The sequence below is a fragment of the Balaenoptera physalus genome (genome assembly GCF_965194825.1).
Source record: "Balaenoptera physalus genome assembly, chromosome: 11".
Lineage (NCBI taxonomy): Eukaryota > Metazoa > Chordata > Mammalia > Artiodactyla > Balaenopteridae > Balaenoptera > Balaenoptera physalus.
Genome location: NC_138896.1, coordinates 109,897,508 through 109,917,894, shown reverse-complemented (window position 1 = coordinate 109,917,894; position 20,387 = coordinate 109,897,508). Strand labels below are relative to the sequence as shown.

The 20,387-nt window shown below is 52.6% G+C and overlaps 1 protein-coding gene across 1 annotated transcript; it reads left to right on the top strand.

Moving 5' to 3' along the window:
- Nucleotides 1-18,270: 18,270 nt before the first annotated feature.
- LOC309638114 (CDC42 small effector protein 1) lies at nucleotides 18,271-19,833 on the top strand. The gene has a single exon (XM_082413708.1). It carries the CDS (start codon nucleotides 18,632-18,634, stop codon nucleotides 18,869-18,871), a length of 240 nt encoding a protein of 79 aa, XP_082269834.1. The 5' UTR covers nucleotides 18,271-18,631; the 3' UTR covers nucleotides 18,872-19,833.
- Nucleotides 19,834-20,387: the final 554 nt, after the last annotated feature.

The following is a 20,387-nucleotide window of genomic DNA, read 5'->3' as shown; positions in this document are numbered from 1 at the left end:
GGCACCTGCAGCCCCCTCCTCGGTCAGCACCGCCCCTGTCCGCACGCACCCTGGGCTGCTGGACACCGAGAACGGAGAGCAGGCGCCCCCCACCGAGTCACCAGGTTCTCGTCGGCCCCCGTGACTCCCGCGGCACAGGGGCCGGCTGAGCGCTCAGCAAAGCCCCATCTCGTTGCTCTGGGCCAGGAGGCCAGCGGGCGCCGTGCCAGCCCCTTGCCTGTGGGCTGGCCGGTGAGCGTGTGGCGTGGAGGTGACGGCCGCCGCCCGGACCTGGACCACGGAGCCCCTGCACGGCCCTCCCACGTGCTCCTCCCGCGTCTGCCCTGCGGTTGTGGAAGGCGGCAGGGCCCCGCCAGCCTGGTCCCCGGGTGACCGCGGGGAGCAGCCACGCCGCCCCAACTGCCCACCCGCTGCGCGTGAGCAGGCACGCGCCCCGCGACGTTGTCACAGCAGCCGGGCCGCGACTCCTCGTCCGGCAAACGGGGTCGTGGTTCGTGCCTTCAGAAGTTGCTGAGTGGGTGGAACTACATGTGATAAACCTCACGTGCAGGGGCTACGCCGGGAACGTTTGCTTTACGTTTGATGACTGTTTGAGCGAGTGGGGGAGGGGGCCATCCGTCCGGAGGGCTCTGGGCTCCACGTGCTGCGGGGACAGTTGCTTCAGCCACCTGGACGCCGACTGTCCACTCGGCGAGTCGTCTGGCAGCGGGCGGCTCTGGGCGCCCCCCGGCCCTGGTGTCAGGCCTGCCCCCCACACTCAGATGCTGCCAGGGTCACGGCTCTTCCTACCCACACTCACCCCTTCGTGGTCCCTGCCCACAGCCGTGGTACCTGCCCAGAGCCAGGAAAGGGGACTGGCCGCTGGTGGGCAGTGAAGCATCTGGCAGAGATGGGAGGGGCCAGGAGAGTTGGCCCAGGGCCCAGAGAGGGGCGGGGGAGGGCACTTAGCAGCCTTGGTCGGGAGGGCAGCGGCTGTTGGGGTGAGGGGCCCGGAAGAGACTGGAGCCAGGAGTGGGTGGGATCCGGGCAGAGATCAGAGCACACACAGCTGCAGGCCCCCCGCCCCGGGCCCTGAGCACCGCCACCCCGAGCAAGCCGGGCTGGGCTATCTCTGGGCGCCGGTCTGAATTCTTTCCTTGCAAACAGCAGATTCCCACTCAAACGGGTCAGAGTCTTAACCACGATGGATCGGCTCAGACACCGAAAACCCACTTAAGGTCAAGTTGGGTGGACCCAGGACTGTCCCTCCTGTGTTCCTCTTAGTGGGACCCACTCAGAAAGCTCTTGTCTTACACTGGCCACGACTTTATTACATCCTGGTAGTTTATGATGTAAATTCCAGCATCTGTTCTCTGTTGCTTGGGAGTCATATGTTTTCTAGTGAATGAGATGCATCTGCCATTTGTTTTTCTGTGAGAGTTCTCATTTTTCATTTACTGTGGTATCTCTAAAAGCATCTGGTACTCAATTATTTTTGATACTCGTCTCTGCACAAGGCAGTGTTTCGTGGATGAGCTGATTCATGCGGGGACCGTAGAGGGTCACGGCCAGGGCTGGCTGCAGTGTTGCCCTGTCCCCACCTGGCAGGGCAGTCACCTGGAGGTCTGGTGCCAGGGCAGACTCTGCCCTTTTCACCTGGTCACGTGGCCGGGGGCTTGCTGCAAGTGCGTGCTCCCTCTGTCTAGGGCTGCTGGTGAGGGCAGCCCACTGTTTTTCAGACCCAAACTGAGTAAGAGAAGATACATTTTTGTTTTCTTCACCAAAAAGGATTTGGGTCTTACGGTTAAGGGTTTGGTTCTCACTCAGATACGTGCACCTAGTCAACGGCTTCTGGTACCCGCAGCCATGGGCACTGCCTCTGTGTTCTCTCCTACATTCCTGCTCAAATTGTATTGCTTTTTTATGCTTCACCTCTTTTCTTGATTTGATGTTTCAGCTAAATCCTAGTTCTATCAAGCTGAAGTCTGATTTTCTTGCTGTATCTGAGAGATTTCAGTGAGATGGGGCTGTTTTCAAAAGCCTTGTTTGTATTTTTAAATTTTGTAACAATTTTGCTTTCAATCAATGTCATCCAATTTATATATCATATCTGATATAGTAATAAGACAAATTCATACCTAGGTCTTTGGAAAACACATATTTCAAGGAAAATGTCTAGCTTATTCATGGAGGTTAAGTGATACTGCTTTATCCTAGAAGACGGTGTGGTTGCAGTCTGTACATGGCATGTTACTATTTTCATGCTCTAGCAATCTGGCTTCTTAGTTGGAAAGCTCAAAAACCAACTTTAGCTGATTTATTCAGAAATAGAGCTTGTTGAAAGGATACTGGGTATCTCACAGAATTATAAAAAGATCCACAGTAGCGGTCCCCAACCTTTCTGGCACCAGGGACCGGTACCGTGGAAGACAGTTTTTGTACGGACGGGGTGGGGAGGGGGATAGTTTTGGGATGATTCAAGCACATTACATTTATTGTGCACTTTATTTCTATTATTATTACATGGTGATATATAATGAAATACTTACACAACTCACCATAATGCAGAATCAGTGAGAGCCCTGAGCTTGTTTTCCTGCAACTAGATGGTCCCATCTGGGGGGGACGGGAGACAGTGACACCCGAAGTGTGTTGCTATGTCCACTCTACTCGGTGATCTCATTTTGGTTGCCGTCACTGCAGAAAACCCTGCTTCACAAAGATAGGATGTTGGAAATGGAAGCAGGCTTTTCAGTGCTTTTGTGGCAATCTCAGGATATTCCGCCTTGACTTTAATCCAGAATGTAAGAAGATTTGAAATTGTCTCAAACATACTTTTAAGGCCACCGTCATTTGCAATCTCAAGCAGTTGATCCTTTTCTAGCACGGACAAAATTGATTCACCTGGCTTATTCACAAACGGGTCGCGGACCCATTCCTTCCCAGTTCAGGGGTCTTTTGTGGTTGGGAAGTGATGCTCAAACTCTTTTGAAGGCTGAGATAGGTGATCATGCACCAGCTGGGAGAAAGAAGGCCCTGGCTCCGTCTCTTTCAAAATCTCTGCTCATGTTTGAAACATGTCAAAAATCCCAATGTTTGCTCGTCGCCCCCATAATTCCAGTTTGGCTTTGAATGCAGCCACTTTATCTGTGGACTTGAACTCAGTTGTCGTGCCCCCCTGAAGTGACAGATTGATGTCGTTGAGCAGGTTGAATATGTCACACAAGTAAGCAAGTTTTGTGACCCATTCTGTGTCACTGAAATGTGCTGCCAGTGGTGGCTGTTCTTCTAAAAGAAATCTCTGGAGCAGCTCTCATAACTCAGAAACTCTGGGCAGTGATCTACCTTTAGAAAGCCATCTCACTTCTGTGTATAAGAGAGGACGTGTGTGCTCTGCGTCCATCTCCTCACGGAGCTGCGCGAACAGACGTGAGTTAAGGGCGTGTACTTTAATGTGGTTGATCATTTTAATCACATCCTGCAAAACGTTAAGTTCAGGTGACATTTTTCGGCTAGCCAGCACTTCTCTATGGATGACACAGTGCGTAGACTCACATTCAGAAGCGACTTCTTTGACCCGAGTAGTGAAACCAGAAAGCTGTCCAGTCGTGGCAGCCGCTCCGTCTGTGCATATACCGACACAAAATGAGCAATTCCGTTTTCTTGATATGTAATCATTCAAAAACTTGAATAGTTCTACAGCTGTGGTGTTGATTGGCAACAAAAGTGCACATAACGTATCCTCATGCACATCCTTCTGAAAAATATATCGCACAAAAACAAGCATTGTGGCCTTGTTGTCAACATCAGTAGACCCGTCAACCTGGATTGTGTGCCACGGTGACTCATTAATCCTCTCTAACAATTGTGCCTCATTATCCTCTGCTGTTTCATCAATTCGTCTAGTTATGGTGCTAGCCAAAAGAGGAACACGTACTACCTTTTGAACTGCAGCCTCTCCTAAAAGTTCATGACCTATGTCCTTAGCAGCAGGCAGGATCAACTTTTCACCAATAGTAAAGGGCTTCTTAGCTTTAGCAATGCGGTTAGCCGCTAAGAAGGATACTCTCAGTGCAAACACATTTGATGAAGTGGTGGCCTTCAATAATTGCTTCTGTTCTTCGTGTTCACGTTTTTTTCTTTTGAAAAACTCCAAAGGCTTGTCTTTTAATACAGGGGACTTGGTCTCCATGTGGAGAAGCAGTTTTGAAGGTTTCATGTCTTCATTGGATAGCCGGTTGCCACATATTATACAAAGCGGGCTTGGAGAATGTGAATCACCTGCTACAATGAACGCGTAATTTAAGTAGGACTCTTGGGTTTTTTTTTTTTGTTTTTTGTTTTTTTGGCTGTGTTGGGTCTTTGTTGCTATGCACAGGCTCTCTCTAGTTGTGGCGAGTGGAGGCTACTCTTTGTTGTGGTGTGCGGGCTTCTCATTGCAGTGGCTTCTCTTGTTGCGGAGCACGGGCTCTAGGAGCGCAGGCTTCAGTAGTTGTGGCTCGTGGGCTCAGTAGTTGTGGCTCGTGGGCTCTAGAGCGCAGGCTCAGTAGTTGTGGCGCACGGGCTTAGTTGCTCCATGGCATGTGAGATCTTCCTGGACCAGGGCTCGAACCCGTGTCCCCTGCATTGGCAGCCGGATTCTCAACCACTGTGCCACCAGGGAAGCCCGGTATTTTCTTTTAAATGCAGCCTTCTTTTTGTTGGCAGTCTTAGAGTCTTCTGCTGTCTCCTCGTTGGGTCTTTCCCCCTTTTCAAAGAAGCTCTCCAGCAACGTTTGTTTTTTTACGCATTTTGGCTAGGGTTAGCTTGTGGGCTTACCAAAGCTGTGACTGAGACAAGGACGCAGTGCGGGAAAGAGGCGTGGACGGTAGTGGTAAATAAAATAACAGGTGGGCCACACATACACTAAAATAAGTGTTAAAGCCTGCCACCAGATGCAGCTGTACAATTGAGGTACATCAACTCACTTGCCACTATGAGGCCTGCCACCAGATGCAGCTTAATTGTCACTTGCCACTCACTGATAGGGTTTTGATATGAGTCTGCAAGCAATTGATTTATTAAGGTCTCCGTGCAGTCAAACCTCTCTGCTAATGATGATCTGTATTTGCAGCCACTCCCCGGCGCTAGCATCACCGCCTCAGCTCCACCTCAGATCATCAGGCATTGGATTCTCATAAGGAGCACGCAACCTAGATGCCCCACTTGCACAGTTCACAGTAGGGTCTACAGTCCTATGAGAATCTAAGGCCACCGCTGATCTGACAGGAGGCGGAGCTCAGGCGGTGATGCGAGCAGTGGGGAGCGGCTGTGAATACACATGAAGCTCCGCTCGCTCGCCCGCCGCTCCCCTCCTGCTGTGCGGCCCGGTTCCTAACAGGCCAGGGAGCGGTACTGGTCCGTGGCTGGGGGTTGGGGACCCCTGATCTGCAGGGCTGCTTTCAGGACTCCATCTCTGGACCACACTCCAGAATCCTCTGCAGGCCCCAGGCCGCGCCCCCAGCCCCGCTCCGCGCCCCAGGGTCTGGGGTGTGGGTCGTACGCCGTCTCAGGCCCTGAGTTGGGCTGGAAGGAGGGTGCTGGGCTCTCCGCAGCTTCTGAGCGGTCAGTGGCTCTGCCTGCAGCTGGACTCAGGAGGTGGTGCTTTGTCCCCTGTAGGAGGCGTCTTCATCCCTGTGGCGCCGCCTCTTCGTCCAGGGGCTGCCCATTCACTCGGATGCTGCTGGCTTCCTTCTGGACCGTGATGCCCACCGAACCCCTGGCCGGGGCGTCACCTGCCGGCAGCCCTCGTGCCCTGTATTCGCTTTGCCCCTCAGCCCCTCCGTCCCTGCCGAGGACCCTCCTGAGAGAACGAGGCCAGCGCTGCCCCGACAGCCGCTTTCTGCCCAGTCGCCACCCCTGACGGGGGTAACTCGCTGGGTTTTCTGCCCTTTGAAAAGCGCCGAGGTCCTGCCCACAAGCTGGGCTCATAGGGTCCTCTCATAAAGTGGAACACGTCTGTAGGATTGTAAGAGGAACGTGCTGAGGTTCTAGTGGCGAGACGGGTCAGCTGCGCACACGCTGGCCCAGGGGCTCCAGGGGTTTTGGTGAGTCCTGAGGGTGACCTGGAGGAAGTGCCATGTCCTCTCGCGGATGCTCGGCTCCTAGCTGTAGGTCCTCTGGGCCCTCTGGGAGCAGAGACCTGGCACTGTGCTCAGGAGGTGGGACAGTGGTGATCGTCCAGGCCCAAGGCAGCGCCGGGAGAGGGACCCTCAGCCCCCAGCACGCACACACGGTGCCCCACCTGGGCCGACACCTCGCTGCGGTTCCCCCGCCCGCCCCGCAGCTGGGGACGCACGGCGGCTCATGTGCTGGGGAAACCTCTCTGTTTTTCTGGATAGATTCCAACTGGATGTTCAAAATAAAAAGTAAAGTAAAAAGAAACCTAAGATGATTCTAATTTGGTAAAAAATCCATATATACGTGCCTAGGGAAAACTATTAGGAGGGTATGTACCTACATGGTAACAATGGTTACCTCTGGGAGGTGGGATACAGGTGATTTCATTTTCTTCTTTTGGTTTTTCTCAATTTTCTAAATTCTCTACGGTTCTGTAGAACATGCACTACTTTTAGCATAAGGGGAAAAAAAGCAATAAAAAGTATAAAAGTATCAACATCTGAAAATATAGGCCTGTATAGCCAGCAAATTAAATGAACATTTAGTCACTTGATGAAAGAACATTTCAGGTTTCAAAGGGGTTCACAGTTCTGTGAATAAAATAGGCACTCGATAAATATTTGCCGAGACAATTAATAAATGAATTCGCTCTGGGGTTTCCTGAAGCGGCAGGCTCCCCAGTGCATCTTAAATGAAATCAATCTACAGAAAATGTGATTTATACCTGCCCCCCCCCCAACACATCCACTGCGAGAAGTAAAAGATCAGACGTGACTGAACGTTCTGGTTCCTGCTCTGCCACCGAGTTCAATCGTGGGCCCCTACCCGCCTCCAGCCCCAGTTTCCTTATCAGAAAAGGGGGAATAACAGCCACCTGCTAGGAGGGCAATTTCATGTTTGTGAAGGACCTTAGGAAGTGTGAACTGCAGCCAAAGAGCGTCAGAGCTAGAGTCTACGCGGACAGATTGGGGCCAAGGACACAGAGGGAGTTAAAGAAGTTCTTCACGTGAACCGCAAACACATACAGAAAATTGCACTAAACAGAAATGTACAGGTCAGTGAATTATCACAGGCAGATCCCAGGGAGCATCAAGCAGGGCGGAAAACCGAACACTGTGGGTGCCCCCCAAGGCCCTTCGCACGCCCCCAGTCCCTGCCTCTTCCCCCCTCCCCTAAATGACCACTTTCCTGACTTTCATGGTAATCGCTTCCCCTCTTTCCTTTATAGTTTTATCATTGTGTTAAGCCTGCATCCCTAAAACACGGTTGTTTAGTTTTACCTGGGTTGTTTTTTTTTTTTTTATAATTTTTATTGGAGTAGAGTTGATTTGCAATGTTGTGTTAGTTTCAGGTGTACAGCAAAGTGAATCAGTTATACGTATACATAAATCCACTCTTTTTTAGATTCTTTTCCCGTATAGGCCATTACAGAGTATCGAGTAGAGTTCTCTGTGCTATACAGCAGGTTCTTATTAGTTATCTATTTTTAGTTTTGCCTGTTTTTTTTAAAAAAATAGGATGGAATCATGTAGTTTGTCTCCTTTTTCGCTTGGCAATTTTGTTCAGCATTTTTTGTGAGATTCATCCACACTGTTGTGTAGTTGCAGTTTGTTCATTGCTGCGTGGTATTTCGTTGGGTAAATACACCTCAGCTTACAGCTCTGTTTTCCTGTTGACGGACACGTGGGCTGTTTCCAGTCTGGGGCTTTGCTAGTGGTGGGCCGGGACCCACTGACCCAGCTCTGCCTTCCTGGAGCCCAGCTTGCATCCCTGGCCCGCACAGGTCATCCGCCAGGTCCTGGGGCGTTCGTCTATGACCGCCACGTCTTCCCACCTCATCCTTCGCCATCGTCCTTCAGATGATGGTCCAGGAGGGTGGCGTTTCATCGCGCGCACACACGGGCCAGCAGAGGGCAAGAGGCTGCCCGGAGGGCCGTGTTGAGGATGACGCGAGGCTGAGCCTGGCTCGGCAGGAAACGTGTTCTAATCGCTCAGCAGTGTCTGCCCGGGCTCCGGGGACGTGGCCGCCCGAGCGCCAGGGCTCCCCCAGGCCTTTGTTATGCTGTTTCCTTGCGCGGCACTGCTTCGCCCCGGATCTGCAGATCTGAAAGCCTCCCTCTGACCTCAGCCCGCCCTCAGCCCGCTGTCCTCCCCCCGCTGCTTTCCTGGGTTCCACTGGCCGCCACTGGTGACGCGGAAGGCACAGGATCTTGGAGCTGGTAGACAGTAAGGAGTGAGGGGCCGGGAGTTCCCTGGCGGTCCAGAGCTTAGGACTCGGCACTTTCACTGCCGGGGCCCGGGTTTGATTCCCGGCCGGGGAACTAAGGTCCCGCAAGCTGCACGGCCTCGGTTCTCTGCGCCTGTTTCCTCATCCGCCGCTCTCCCAGGACTCGCGGGTGCGAGGCTCCACGGGGTGGTGAGTACTGATGTGGGAGAAGCGTCCGTCTGTGACCCCGGCCCTGCGGAGGCATGCAGCTGAGGCAGGGAAGGCAGGCGAGACCTCCCACGCTGGAGGGAGGGAACAGATGCGGGCAGGAGGGCCGTCTCCAAGGGCTGCCAGGGTGGGGTGTTGATTCCTGCACCCCCAGCACACTCTCCCTGTGGTTCAGATGCCCCGTTGCCTTGGAGACCAGACACAGGCTTCCCAGGAAGGAGAAGGAGGCACTGCCGGGGGGGAGGGCGCCGCGTCTGGTGCAACCCCAGGGCACACCACCCGCCCACTGCCCTCCTGCACGGACAGGGAACCGAGGCCCGAGAGGGCAGTGACCGGCTCAAGGCCAGGACGCCTTCCAGGCTTCTCAGCAAGCAGGGCCTTGAGCTCTCCCCGCGCAGGCCTGGTCAGCCAAGCGCAGCTGCCGCATGGACGGGCGGGGCCGCCGAGGCCGGGGTGCCCACCAGGAGGTTGGGCCACTGGATCCAAGCTGCAGGCCTCTTCCCATGCTGGGGTTGCCCCTTCCAGGGTGACAGGTGCTGCCTTTACATGGCACTTACTGTGTTCAGGTGCCGTTCTAAGTGCTTTGCTTGTTGTAGCGCGTTAACATTGAGAGTGATTCTTTGAGGTGGGCACTTGGGTGATTCCCATGTTATAGGAGAGGAAACTGAGGCACAGAGAGGCTGAGAAACTGGCCCAAACTCACGCAGCTAGTGAGCGACGGAGCCAAGATGTGAGCGCATCTCCATCTGCCGCCCCCCTCTGTCTCAGTCACTCTTTGGCCTGAGAGGCTCCCTCGTGCTGGGTGTGGCCAGTGGGAGGCGGCAGCGGTGTGTGTGGGGGGGTGGCAGGGAGAGAGGTGGGGGCGTCCGTGCGGCCCCCGCCTGCTGTCAGCTCTTTGCCACGGCTGAGCCCCGTCCCGCCACAGCTGAGCTCCACGTCTGGTTGGGTTCTCTTTGGGGGACGTGCTCCGTCTTCCAATCTCCTTCCACGCCCTTCCGTGAAATCCCTTCAGGACAGAAGCAAGTTGTATCATTCGCTGGCGGCCAGGGGCTGCCAGGGGCTGGCAGCCAGGCTGGCTTGGCATAGGGGCCAACATTTAACAAGAGACCCGAGTGCTGAAAAGGAGCCCCCAGTGCATAGATGAGGGGCTGGTGATGGCAGAGCTGCCAGGTAGAAGGTGCAAAAGTCCTGGGGCAGGCGTGTTCTTGGCGTGATTGAGAAAAAACGTAGCAGCCGGCGTGGTGGAGCAGAGTGAGAGGGGAAAGTGGAGGGGACAGACCATGCAGGGCCCTGTCAGCCACTGAAAATCCTTTGGGATTTATGCATGGAGTAGGGCGACGCGGGGTGGGGTCCTTGAGCAGAGGGTTATCTGATGTACTTGTCGAAGGCTCCCTCTGGCTTTTACCTGTAAAGCAAGAATGGAGATGGGGAGAGTGGAGGGGGCTGTGGAGGGGGCTGTGCAGGTGTCTGGGCGAGTCGATGGTGACTGGGGCCAGGGTGGCAGCAGTGGGGGTGAGAATTCCAGCTGGATGCTGGATGGATTTTGAAAATGGGGCCAACAAGATTTTTGGCCTCAGCACCGGGGAGAATGGAGCTTATTTACCAACCCAGGGATGGCAGTTGGAGGAGTGGATTTTGGGTAGAGGGTCAGGAGTGGCGTGTCCACCGCACTGCTCGAGACTCATCCTGGGTCAGTAAGTGGAGACGCTGCGGTCAGTCAGTCTGGAGTCCTGGAGAGTCCAGCTGGAGGTGGGACCCGTCAGTGCAGAGACAGTATTGAAACAGCAAATAATATGGGTAGTTGTTGAACTGCAGCAAGGAGGCCCCCAGGCAGGGCTGTCCACGTGGTCTTCCATGGCAGGAGGGGTTCCCAGGCAGGTCAGCAGACAGGAAAGGAGAGGCCAGTCTGTGAGGCTTGGCCCTTGACCCTCCCACGTGGGCTCTGCCCACCTGTAGCCTGGCCCATGTCCCACATCTGGGCAGTTGCCCGCCGGCGCCTCGCTGCCTCTGTCCCTTGCTGGACATCCCGGGCTGCCATGCTCCCAGCTGCAATGACCGGGCGATTGTCTTTCTGATCCGAGCTGAAGACCCCACACCCCAGAGCTGCTCCTGTGACCATGTGGGTCCATTGGAGTAACCCCAGGATGTTCATGGAAATGTCAGGAAAGAGGAGTCACTGCTGCCATAAAACAAGAGCACATAGTAGATACAAGAGCACAGCAAAGACTGAGCTGGACACGAAGACAGAGCGCGGCTGGCAGAAGCCAGGAAGGATCAGAAGCTGCACCGATGACCGGTCGTCCGCCGGGACCCTCTCCGGAAGATTCTCTGATGCCCACAAGTACTGTGGTGACAAACACGCCCGCAGACCTGGAGGTGATATTTCCCTCCCTGTGAATTGTCTCATGTGCTATGGCTACCAGATCGCCCTAATTCCACAGGATTTGTCTTCTGTGTGGGTTCTTTTATGCCGAATAAAGTGCTGCTCTGAGAGGTTTCTCACCCCCATTATTCCTACATGGCTTCTCACTGTTTTCACTTCTCTGAAGACTGTTTAAATTGTTCCCCTGCAACCTTTGAATGTGCCAGATGTTCCAGCAGGAAGATGAGAACGCACCGAACTCTTTTCCTCCATTTCACGGCCTCACCACGCTCGCTCACGATTGGAGCTTCTTTCACACCTGCCTTCCGGTTTGTCTGACTCGTCCCTACAACAGACATCCCCACATGGGAAGCAAGGCTCACCCCAGTCGCTTTCTAGCTTCACCCCAGGTCATGGTTCTTCATCTAAAATGCGCTGCATGGGTCTCGAAGAGATATTTGCACACCCACATTCACAGCAGCATTATTCACAGTAGCTAAAAGGTGAAACAACCCAGGTGTCTGTCAACAGGTGATGGATAAACACAATGTGGTCCATCCATACAGTGGACTGTGGTTCAACCTTTAAAGAAAGGGTACTCTGGGGGGCTTCCCTGGTGGTGCAGTGGTTAAGAATCTGCCTGCCAATGCAGGGGACACGGGTTCGAGCCCTGGTCTGGGAAGATCCCACATGCCATGGAGCAACTAAGCCCGTGCGCCACAACTACTGAGCCTGCACTCTAGAGCCCACGAGCCACAACTACTGAGCCCACGTGCCACAACCACTGAAGCCTGCGCGCCTAGAGCCCGTACTCCGCAACAAGAGAAGCCATGATGATGAGAAGCCCGTGCACCACAACGAAGAGCAGCCCCCGCTCGCCACAACTAGAGAAAGCCCGTGCACAGCAACGAAGCCCCAACACAGCCAAAAAATTTTAAAAACAAATAAATAAATTAATTTTAAAAAAGGGCACTCTGAAACCTGCTACAACATGAATGAACCTTGAGAGCATTATGCTCAGTGACATAAGCCAGTCACATGGTGCACTTGAAAATGATTAGATGGTAAATTTTTAAATTAATTAATTAATTAATTAGGTTGCGTGAGGTCTTAGTTGCAGCAGGCGGGCTCCTTAGTTGCAGCAGGCGGGCTCCTTAGTTGCAGCACGTGGGCTTCTTAGTTGCGGCTCGCCAGCTCCTTAGTTCCAGCAAGTGGGCTCCTTAGTTGCTTGCGGGCTATTTATTTTTGGCTGCATCGGTCTTAGTTGCGGCACACGGGATCTTCATTGAGGCATGTGGGATCTTTCGTTGCAGTGTGTGGGCTCTTCGTCACGGCGCACGGGCTTCTCTCTAGTTGTGGCGTGTGGGTTTTATCTTCTCTAGTTGTGGCGCGCAGGCTCCAGGGTGCGCGGGCTCTGTAGTTGTGACACATGGGCTTAATTGCCTTGTGGCATGTGGGATCCAGTTCCCTGACCAGGGATTGAACCCACGTCCCCTGCATTGCAAGGCAGATTCTTTACCACTGGACCCCCAGGGAAGTCCCTAGATGGTAAATTTTATATTATATGTATTTTACCACAAATAAAATTTTTAAAAAATTGTAATGCCCTACATTGAAGCTTATTTTTCTCATGCAATCAAGGTTCCCAAATCTGGACAGTTGCCTTGAAAAAAAAATTTTTGACCCTTCATGACTTATCCCTTTGACCCAGCTGGGTCTGGTTTGGGATCAGATGGCCTGGGATGCAGTGGCCAGTGTCACCTCAACCTGATGACAAGCTCTCAAGGAAGGGCTGTCCCCACGTCACGTGGTTAGTGGCAGTGACAGGATCCAGCCTGGGGTCCTGAGTCCCCACGCCCCCGCACTGTGCCTCCTATGATATACATCCAAACGTGCTCTCATGTGCACAGAAACTTCTGGAAGTTCTCTCTGGAACTGTGGGCAGGGTGCCGAGGACTTAGGGTGTTTGGCGAGGGGGTGGGGTGCGTCCCTGAGCACCCTTCCCCTCAAACCCCCATGCATTGTACATCTGTTTTATAATCTGTTCTTTACCACTTAACACATTACTGTATATGGTGTTCTGTGCCGTTAATGGTCTACAGCATTCTTAATGGTTACCTGGCATTCTGTTGTATGAATGCAAAATAGATGATTTAATCACTTTTTCTCTCCAGATTGTGGTTGTTTCTAACTTTTTGCTATTATAATTGTCCCTATAGGGGACACAGCTGTAGCTAAATCTTTATTCACTTAATTATTACCTTGGAATAAATTACTAGAACTAGAATTGTTGGTTCAAAAGGTATGCACATTTTAAAGGCTTTTGACGCGTATTGCCAAATCGCCCTCCCAGAAACATTCTACAAACATGCACTCAGACCAGCAGGGTGTGCAAGTCCGCATTCCCCTGCATAACCCCCAACTCCGAGTCTTATCTTTTTGTTTTCTTCATCTCTTGCCAATTGCACTGCTTTTTTTAAAAAAAAGCATCTTATTGTTGTTTGCATTTGCATCTCTATGATCGCTGGCGATGTCGAGCGCTTCTCACGTATTTATTAGCCACTTAGGGTTCGTCTTTGTCCGCGTCCTTTGTCCGTCTCCCCATCGAGGCACCCATCTTCTCCTTAATGATTTATAAAAGCTCTAAGTGTACCTGCTCTCCTGACGCGGGGCCCAGCTGCGCTCGGCACCCTCTCCGGTTGCTATGCAGATGTGTCAGTGGCAGGACCAGTTTCCATGGCCACAGATGCCCAGCTCTCAGTGAGGAGTGGAGTGGGGAGAGCGTTGCCATGGCGATGCTACCCAAGCGGGGCCTGGCTCCCCTCCCACTCGCTGAGCAGCTTTCCTGGCCGTGGGGCCGCCGGCCTAGGCAGAGGTTTGTTTGTTTGTTTGTTTTTACATGTTACATTTTATTTTGTTTTGTTTTATTTTATTTAATTATTTTATTTATTTATTTTTTTGGCTGCATCGGGTCTTAGTTGCGGCATGTGGGATCTTAGTTCCCTGACCAGGGATCGAACCCGAGCCCCCTGCATTGGAAGGCAGATTGTTAATGACTGGACCACCAGGGAAGTCCCCAGGCAGAGGTTTTGCAGGCTGCAGGGGGAAGGTGGAGGGAGCCCCCGGCCCTGGGAGAGCCCCAGAGAAGTTTCCTGTCTGCTCCGTAAGGCCCAGGATGTGCCTGGCACGGCTGGTCGCAGAGAGCCAGGCCACCCAGGCTCAAGGAATCAAAAGTTTAGATCATTTATCCCTAAATATAGAGATGCATGATCAAAGAAGAAGCTTCTTGTAGCAAAACTTGAAAATCGTGTGCCATAGCCAGACCAGACAATCTATAATGCACCAGAGGAATGCTTTATTAGTAATATTGGAATTAACTTGTTATCAGCACAATTGTGGTGCGTTATTTGTGTGAAGTGTGTTTTTGTTGGTAATTTGTTAAAGTAACCATTTAAAATGTAGACTAGGGAATTCTCTGGCGGTCCAGTGGTTTGGACTCGAAGCTTTCACTGCTGGGGCCCTGGGATCGATCCCTGGTCTGGGAACTAAGATCCCGCAGGCCGCATGGCCAAAAAATAAATAATAAAAATAAAATACAGACTAATGTTTTAAACCCTTGAGGCATATTTTCATTTTTTAATATGCCAAGATCAAAAAAAAAAAAACAAACCCAGCTGGAAGTTGAGGGCCTCTCTCAACCTTGGAGAAGAGCCGGCCTCCCCTCTTAGGAGCTGTTGTCCCCAAAATTCACATGCGGAAGGGCTAACCCCAGACCTCAGGATGTGACTGTCTTTGGAAATGGAGCCTTTAAAGAGGTGATTAAGTTACACTGAAGTCACTAGGGTGGCCGGAATCAGGCTGACTGTGTCCTTCTAAGGAGAGGAGATCAGGACACAGACACGCACAGAGGATGACCGTGTGAGGACCCCGGGAGAACACAACCACCGTCACGGTGAGGAGAGAGGCCTCGGGAGGCGCCAGCCCTGCTCACAGGGCGGAGAGAAAGTATCAACGGACATCCGCTGTTTGCGCTGCGCAGCCTGTGGTGTTCGTCTGGCGGCCAAGCAGACCGCTCCCCCGTCACCCGTTTCGCTCCATTTGCTCCACGGGGAGCTCATCATCAAACCCATTCACGGATGCAGACACTGGGGGCCGGGGGTCAGCGGGTGTGAGGAGGGACGGGCTGGATGGGGATTCGAACCTGGGTCAGCTCATGCCCGGCAGCCGCCTTCTCCCCACTGCACACGCTTTTCCTGGGAGGCGGGAAGCCTGCCCTCCCCCTGGCTCAGAGGTGAAGAAAGGACTCTCCCAGCTCTGAGCGGTCCCAGCAGGCCCAGGTCCCTTCTCCCCTGGGCAGGTCATGTGTTCATTTGTTCCGTTACCTCACCCACGTGGATTGAGCACCTACTCTGCACCCGGCGCTGCGAAGGTGGCGGTGGGCACGAGCCCTCAGGGAGCTCACATTCAGGGGAGACAGACTGAAGCCACGTAACCAAGGAACAGATCATTTTAGAGAGACCTAAACACAACAGTGACCAGACAGAGAAGGCCCTGGGCAGGCGGAGGACTTCGATGGGGTGGTCAGGGAAGCTGACGTCCGAGCTGAACCCTAATGACCCAGAGCAGCCGTGTGAAGGCTGGAGGGGGCGAGCTGGGACGGGGGCGTGCAGCAAGGGCATGGAGAGGCTGGAGCGAGCCTGGCAGGTCCAGGTTCAGCAAGGAGGCCACAGGCTGGGGTGGGCTGAGCCGGGACGGGAGGAGGGCAGAGTGGGTGGGCCATCTGGGGCCCAGGAGCGGCGCAGACCTAGTCTGACTCAGGAGCAACGTGCAAGGGGGTGTGAATCCAGCCGCAGGTCCGTCCCCTGGCAGTGCGTCTGCCTCTGATGGGCCCTGGGCGGTAGCCAGGGGCACGAGAAGGAGCATGAACGAAGGGGTCTCAGCCATGAGCCAGCAAACCACGTGACCTCGAGTAGGTGGTTTTGCGGGGCCCGCTGTCCTGTGCAGCCCGGACAGGCTTCAGACCTACTTACCCACCCCCACCCCCAGAGCCAGGGAGCGTTGAAGGTAGACACTGAGGGCTGAGTCCCTGGGAATTGCCCCGGGTGCTGGTGGCAGCTGCTTTGCCCAGGGTCGTGTTATTTTTCCCCAGGTCTGGCTTTTGCGTGCTGTTTGGCCTTAGACATATGTGTACATCCGTGGGGCCCACGGCAGGCTCGCTGGGAGCAGGTGCTCTGTGTGCCTGCACAAGGTGGGTGCACAGCACAGGGCAAGGGCTGCACGCATCGTATTTATTAGAAGGTGAAGCAGAAACTGCTCATTGCCCCCAATATCCATTCTCAAGCCTCTCGCGTGGAGACAGAGCTCTAGACTTTTAGCTGGATACAGGGTCTCCCAGAATAAAAGCTGCATTTCCCAGCACTCCCTGCAGCTAGGTGTGGCCATGTGCCTAAATGCTGGCCAGTGAAGTGTGAGCAGAAATGATGTGTACAGCTCTGAATTGTGTTGTTAAAAAGAAGGGTCATGCTTTCGCCTTCCCACTGGCTGGAATACAGATGTGATGGCTGGAGCTAGAGCAGCCACCTTGGACCACAGGATAGTGAGCCACTGCAGAGTCATCACATGTACCCAGAGCTGGATGCTTGCTGGCTCTGCTGCAGCAAATCTCTTACCTCCCAGCACCTCAGTGTTTGCATATGTGCAATGAGAATGAAATCCTAAGTGAGCCCATCTCAAACAGAGTCTCATTTTATGTAATGGTTCTATTTCACAGGGGAAAAAAATTCCTTAAAACTGCAGAGCCTTGACCTTTAGAAAGTCTTAATTCTTTTTTTTCTTAATATTTATTTATTTATTTTGGCTGCATCAGGTCTTAGTTGCAGCATGCAGGATCTTTAGTTGCAGCATGCAGGCTTCTTAGTTGCAGTATGCGGGCTTCTTAGTTGTGGCATGTGGACTTCTTAGTTGCAGCATGTGGACTCCTAGTTGCAGCATGCATGTGGGATCTAGTTCCCCAACCAGGGACCGAACCTGTGCCCCCTGTATTGGGAGCATGGAGTCTCACCCACTGGACCACCAGGGAAGTCCCAGAAATTCTTAATTCTAAATTAACTCCTTAATTAACTCATTGTGTTCTATTTGCTTTGAGGTACAGTCTCCCTTTCCCTGGGATGGTCAAGACCCCCTCACTGGGGGGCATCAGAGGCCACCTGGGAGTGGAGACTTTCACCACCACAGTCCAGCAACCACAGGCACCCACCCTGCTATCTGGAGGAGGCCATGAGGTGGCAGTAACGAGGCATCCCTCCCAGCAAGGGCCACATCAGTGGGACCTGGTGGGGAGCTGGAAATCTCACCTCTCCCAGCAGTAATGAGAAACCCCTCCACCCCCAGTGTTAGAGGAGGGCTAGTGGGGGACCTGCACTTCCACCCCCACCGGGCAGTGATGAGGCGGTGTCCCTACTCCCCTACCAGAACAGTGTCAGAGGAAGCCAGCTAAGACAGAGGTTTAAATAAGGCCCAGAATCTCATACCATAATCCCCAAAAGTCCAGGTTTTAATTGCAAACCACTCTTCATACCAAGATCCAGAAAGATCTCAACTTGAATGAGAAAAAGCAATCTACAGAAGCCAACCCCAGAGAATATAGAAGTTAGTACTATCTACCACAGGTTTATTTACTTATTTATTTATGGCTGTGTTGGGTCTTCATTGATGCACGCGGGCTTTCTCTACTTGTGGCGAGCGGGGGCTACTCTTCGTTGCGGTGTGCGGGCTTCTCATTGCGGTGGCTTCTCTTGTTGCGGAGCACGGGCTCTAGGCACTTGGGCTTCAGTAGTTGTGGCACATGGGCTCAGTAGTTGTGGCTCACAGGCTCTAGAGTGCAGGCTCAGTAGTTGTGGCGCACGGGCTTAGTTGCTTCACAGCATGTGGGATCATCCAGGACCAGTGATCAAACCCATGTCCCCCTGCATTGGCAGGCAGATTCTTAACCACTGCACCATCAGGGAAGTCCCTACCAAAGGTTTTAAAGCAGCCATTATGAAACTCCTTCAACAATGAACACAGTTGAAACAAATGAAATAATAGAAAGTCTCAGCAAAGACAAGATGTCAGGAAGAGCCAAATGGAAAATTTATTTATTTATTTATTTATTTTTCAAGTAGAAATCTTAGAACTGAAAATGCAATAACCAAAATTTAAAACTCAACAGGTGGGCTGAACATCAAAGTGAAGGGGACAGAGGAGTGAATCAGTGAACTTAAAAATAAAACAATAAAAATTACTCGATCTGAACAACAGACTGTAAAACAGACTTTAAAAATGAGCAGAACCGACCGTGCTGAGGAGCGAGCCCGGGAACCCCACGCTGGCGGGCACTGAGCGGGAGCCCCCCACCAGCTGGCGCCGGACGCCTGGATGCCGGAGCAGAGCAGGGTTCCAGGTCTGTGGAAGACATAACCTTGTACCTGCTTGCCCACGCCACTCTCCAACCTTGCTAGTCTCTCAGGGTCTGAGACACTGACCTTCACCGCTCAGCTTAAGAGCTCCGAGGACTCCACTTTCTCTAGACCTGTCCAGCTGAGTAAACCCAGGGTGTTGTTACACCTGAGGGGAGTGAGGAGTGGGCGGTCAAGGCACCAGAGCAAGAGCCCTCTGGGGCCTCAGGCAGAGGCGTGAAACTGGAACCATCGGGGAACATGAGTGAATTTTGGCACAAACTGGGCTGCTGTGTGGTAGAGAAACCCCAGCCGAAGAAGAAGAGGAGACGGATTGACCGGACCATGATTGGGGAACCAATGAATTTTGTCCACCTGACTCACATTGGCTCTGGGGAGATGGGTGCCGGAGATGGACTTGGCATGACAGGTGCAGTTCAGGAGCAGATGAGATCCAAGGGAAACCGAGACAGACCGTGGAGCAATTCTAGGGGCTTGTAGCTCCAATACGACCGGTTCTGCTGTGTGTCCAGCCTTCACCCTGTCCAGCCCAGAAGAGATGCTGGCCGTACCAGTTTCCCTCCTAGAATCAGTAACCCCAGGGCCCCTCTTTTCCCTATCTGTCTAATAGTGCCTCAAATGGCTTGGGGGCTGGACTCCCTCTACTCCCTCTGGCTGTAGCCCCTCCTGGAGATGGGGTCAAGGCAGCAGGACTGACCAAGTGACTACTGGTTGGCCAGAAGGAGCTCAGCTGAAGCCCTGGACACTATCAGATCTGAGATAGGAGTTTTCTGGGAACTTGGAATGAGTTCCCTTCTCCTGAATGACGGTCTAGGTGCCATATGTTTTTAAACGCTTAACCTGGAACTCCTTAAATGTGGTGGGTAGGTGAGATTACCAAAGCTGAAGCCGGCTTTGCTAAGAAGCTCCCTACCTCCCTGCCCTTATCTTTCGTTCTGGAATGAACTGAAGCAGACGTCAAGCAGGGTCTGGGAGGGTGACCACTGGCTAGTCTACTTTTTCTCTTTAGATCTCAGACTTGAAACTCAGTCCCTCAGTATCTCTCTGCCGATACCAGGGTCTTTCTCTAGGTAGGCCTCTAACCCTATGTTTCTGTAGCATTGCTGGCTCCCTAAGATCTTTCCTTTTTTTTTAAAATTAATTTAAAATTCAATTTAAGATGAGTTCTCTTAATTACCCCCATCCTGCTACTACCTCTATCCTTAACCCCATCCCTGTCAGGAGCCTTATTATTTCCCACTGGATAAGAGTTAAGAGGTGGGTCTTAACCTGAAGTCTTGGGGATCTGCCCTCTGCCCACCTCCCCGCTGGCCTAGAGAGCAGGAAGAGGGATCTTGGAGAGAAACCCAGAATGCAGCAAAACTAGGAGTTATGTCTCAGGGTAGACTTACTGATCACTGAGAATGGGAGTGGTGGTGAAATAAATAGGTTGAAAACAATCATCCTTGAGTGATCTTAAGATTCTCCAGCATGAGAGCCGGAAGACCTCTAGAGCAAGTTTTCTCAAACTAGGCACTTTTGACATTTTGGGCTGGATAATTCTTGGTAGTGAGGGACTGTCCTGTGCATTATAGGATGTTTAGCAGCATACCTGGCCCACCCTAGTTATAACAACAAAAAACGTCCCCACATATGGCCAAATGTCTCTGAGGGGGGCAAAATCACCCCCAGTTGAGAGCCACTGCGCTATAGAGTCGAGATATTTTTCTCTCAGATGATTTCCACTTGTTCATCCTAAGCCTGAGTCATGGATGAACTAGGGCCCTGTGTAAAGTAGGCTCAATAAGGCTGCACGTAATCTCCAAACACTTCTTTATTGTGTTGCTTGTGCTCGCATGGGTTCATGTCTCTGTGATGGACGTGTACTGTGCTTCTCCATCCTTATGCTCTCTGGAGGAGGGGTTCCTGCAATGTGGAGACATGAACAGGGTATGGGGGGATTGGGGAAGGAAGGGAGTGAAAAACAGTAGAGCCATAGATAACCCCAGCTTATCCT

Coding starts and splice junctions, on each gene's coding strand:
- LOC309638114 (XM_082413708.1), top strand. CDS start 18,632: ATGAGTGAATTTTGGCACAAACTGGGCTGCTGTGTGGTAGAGAAACCC.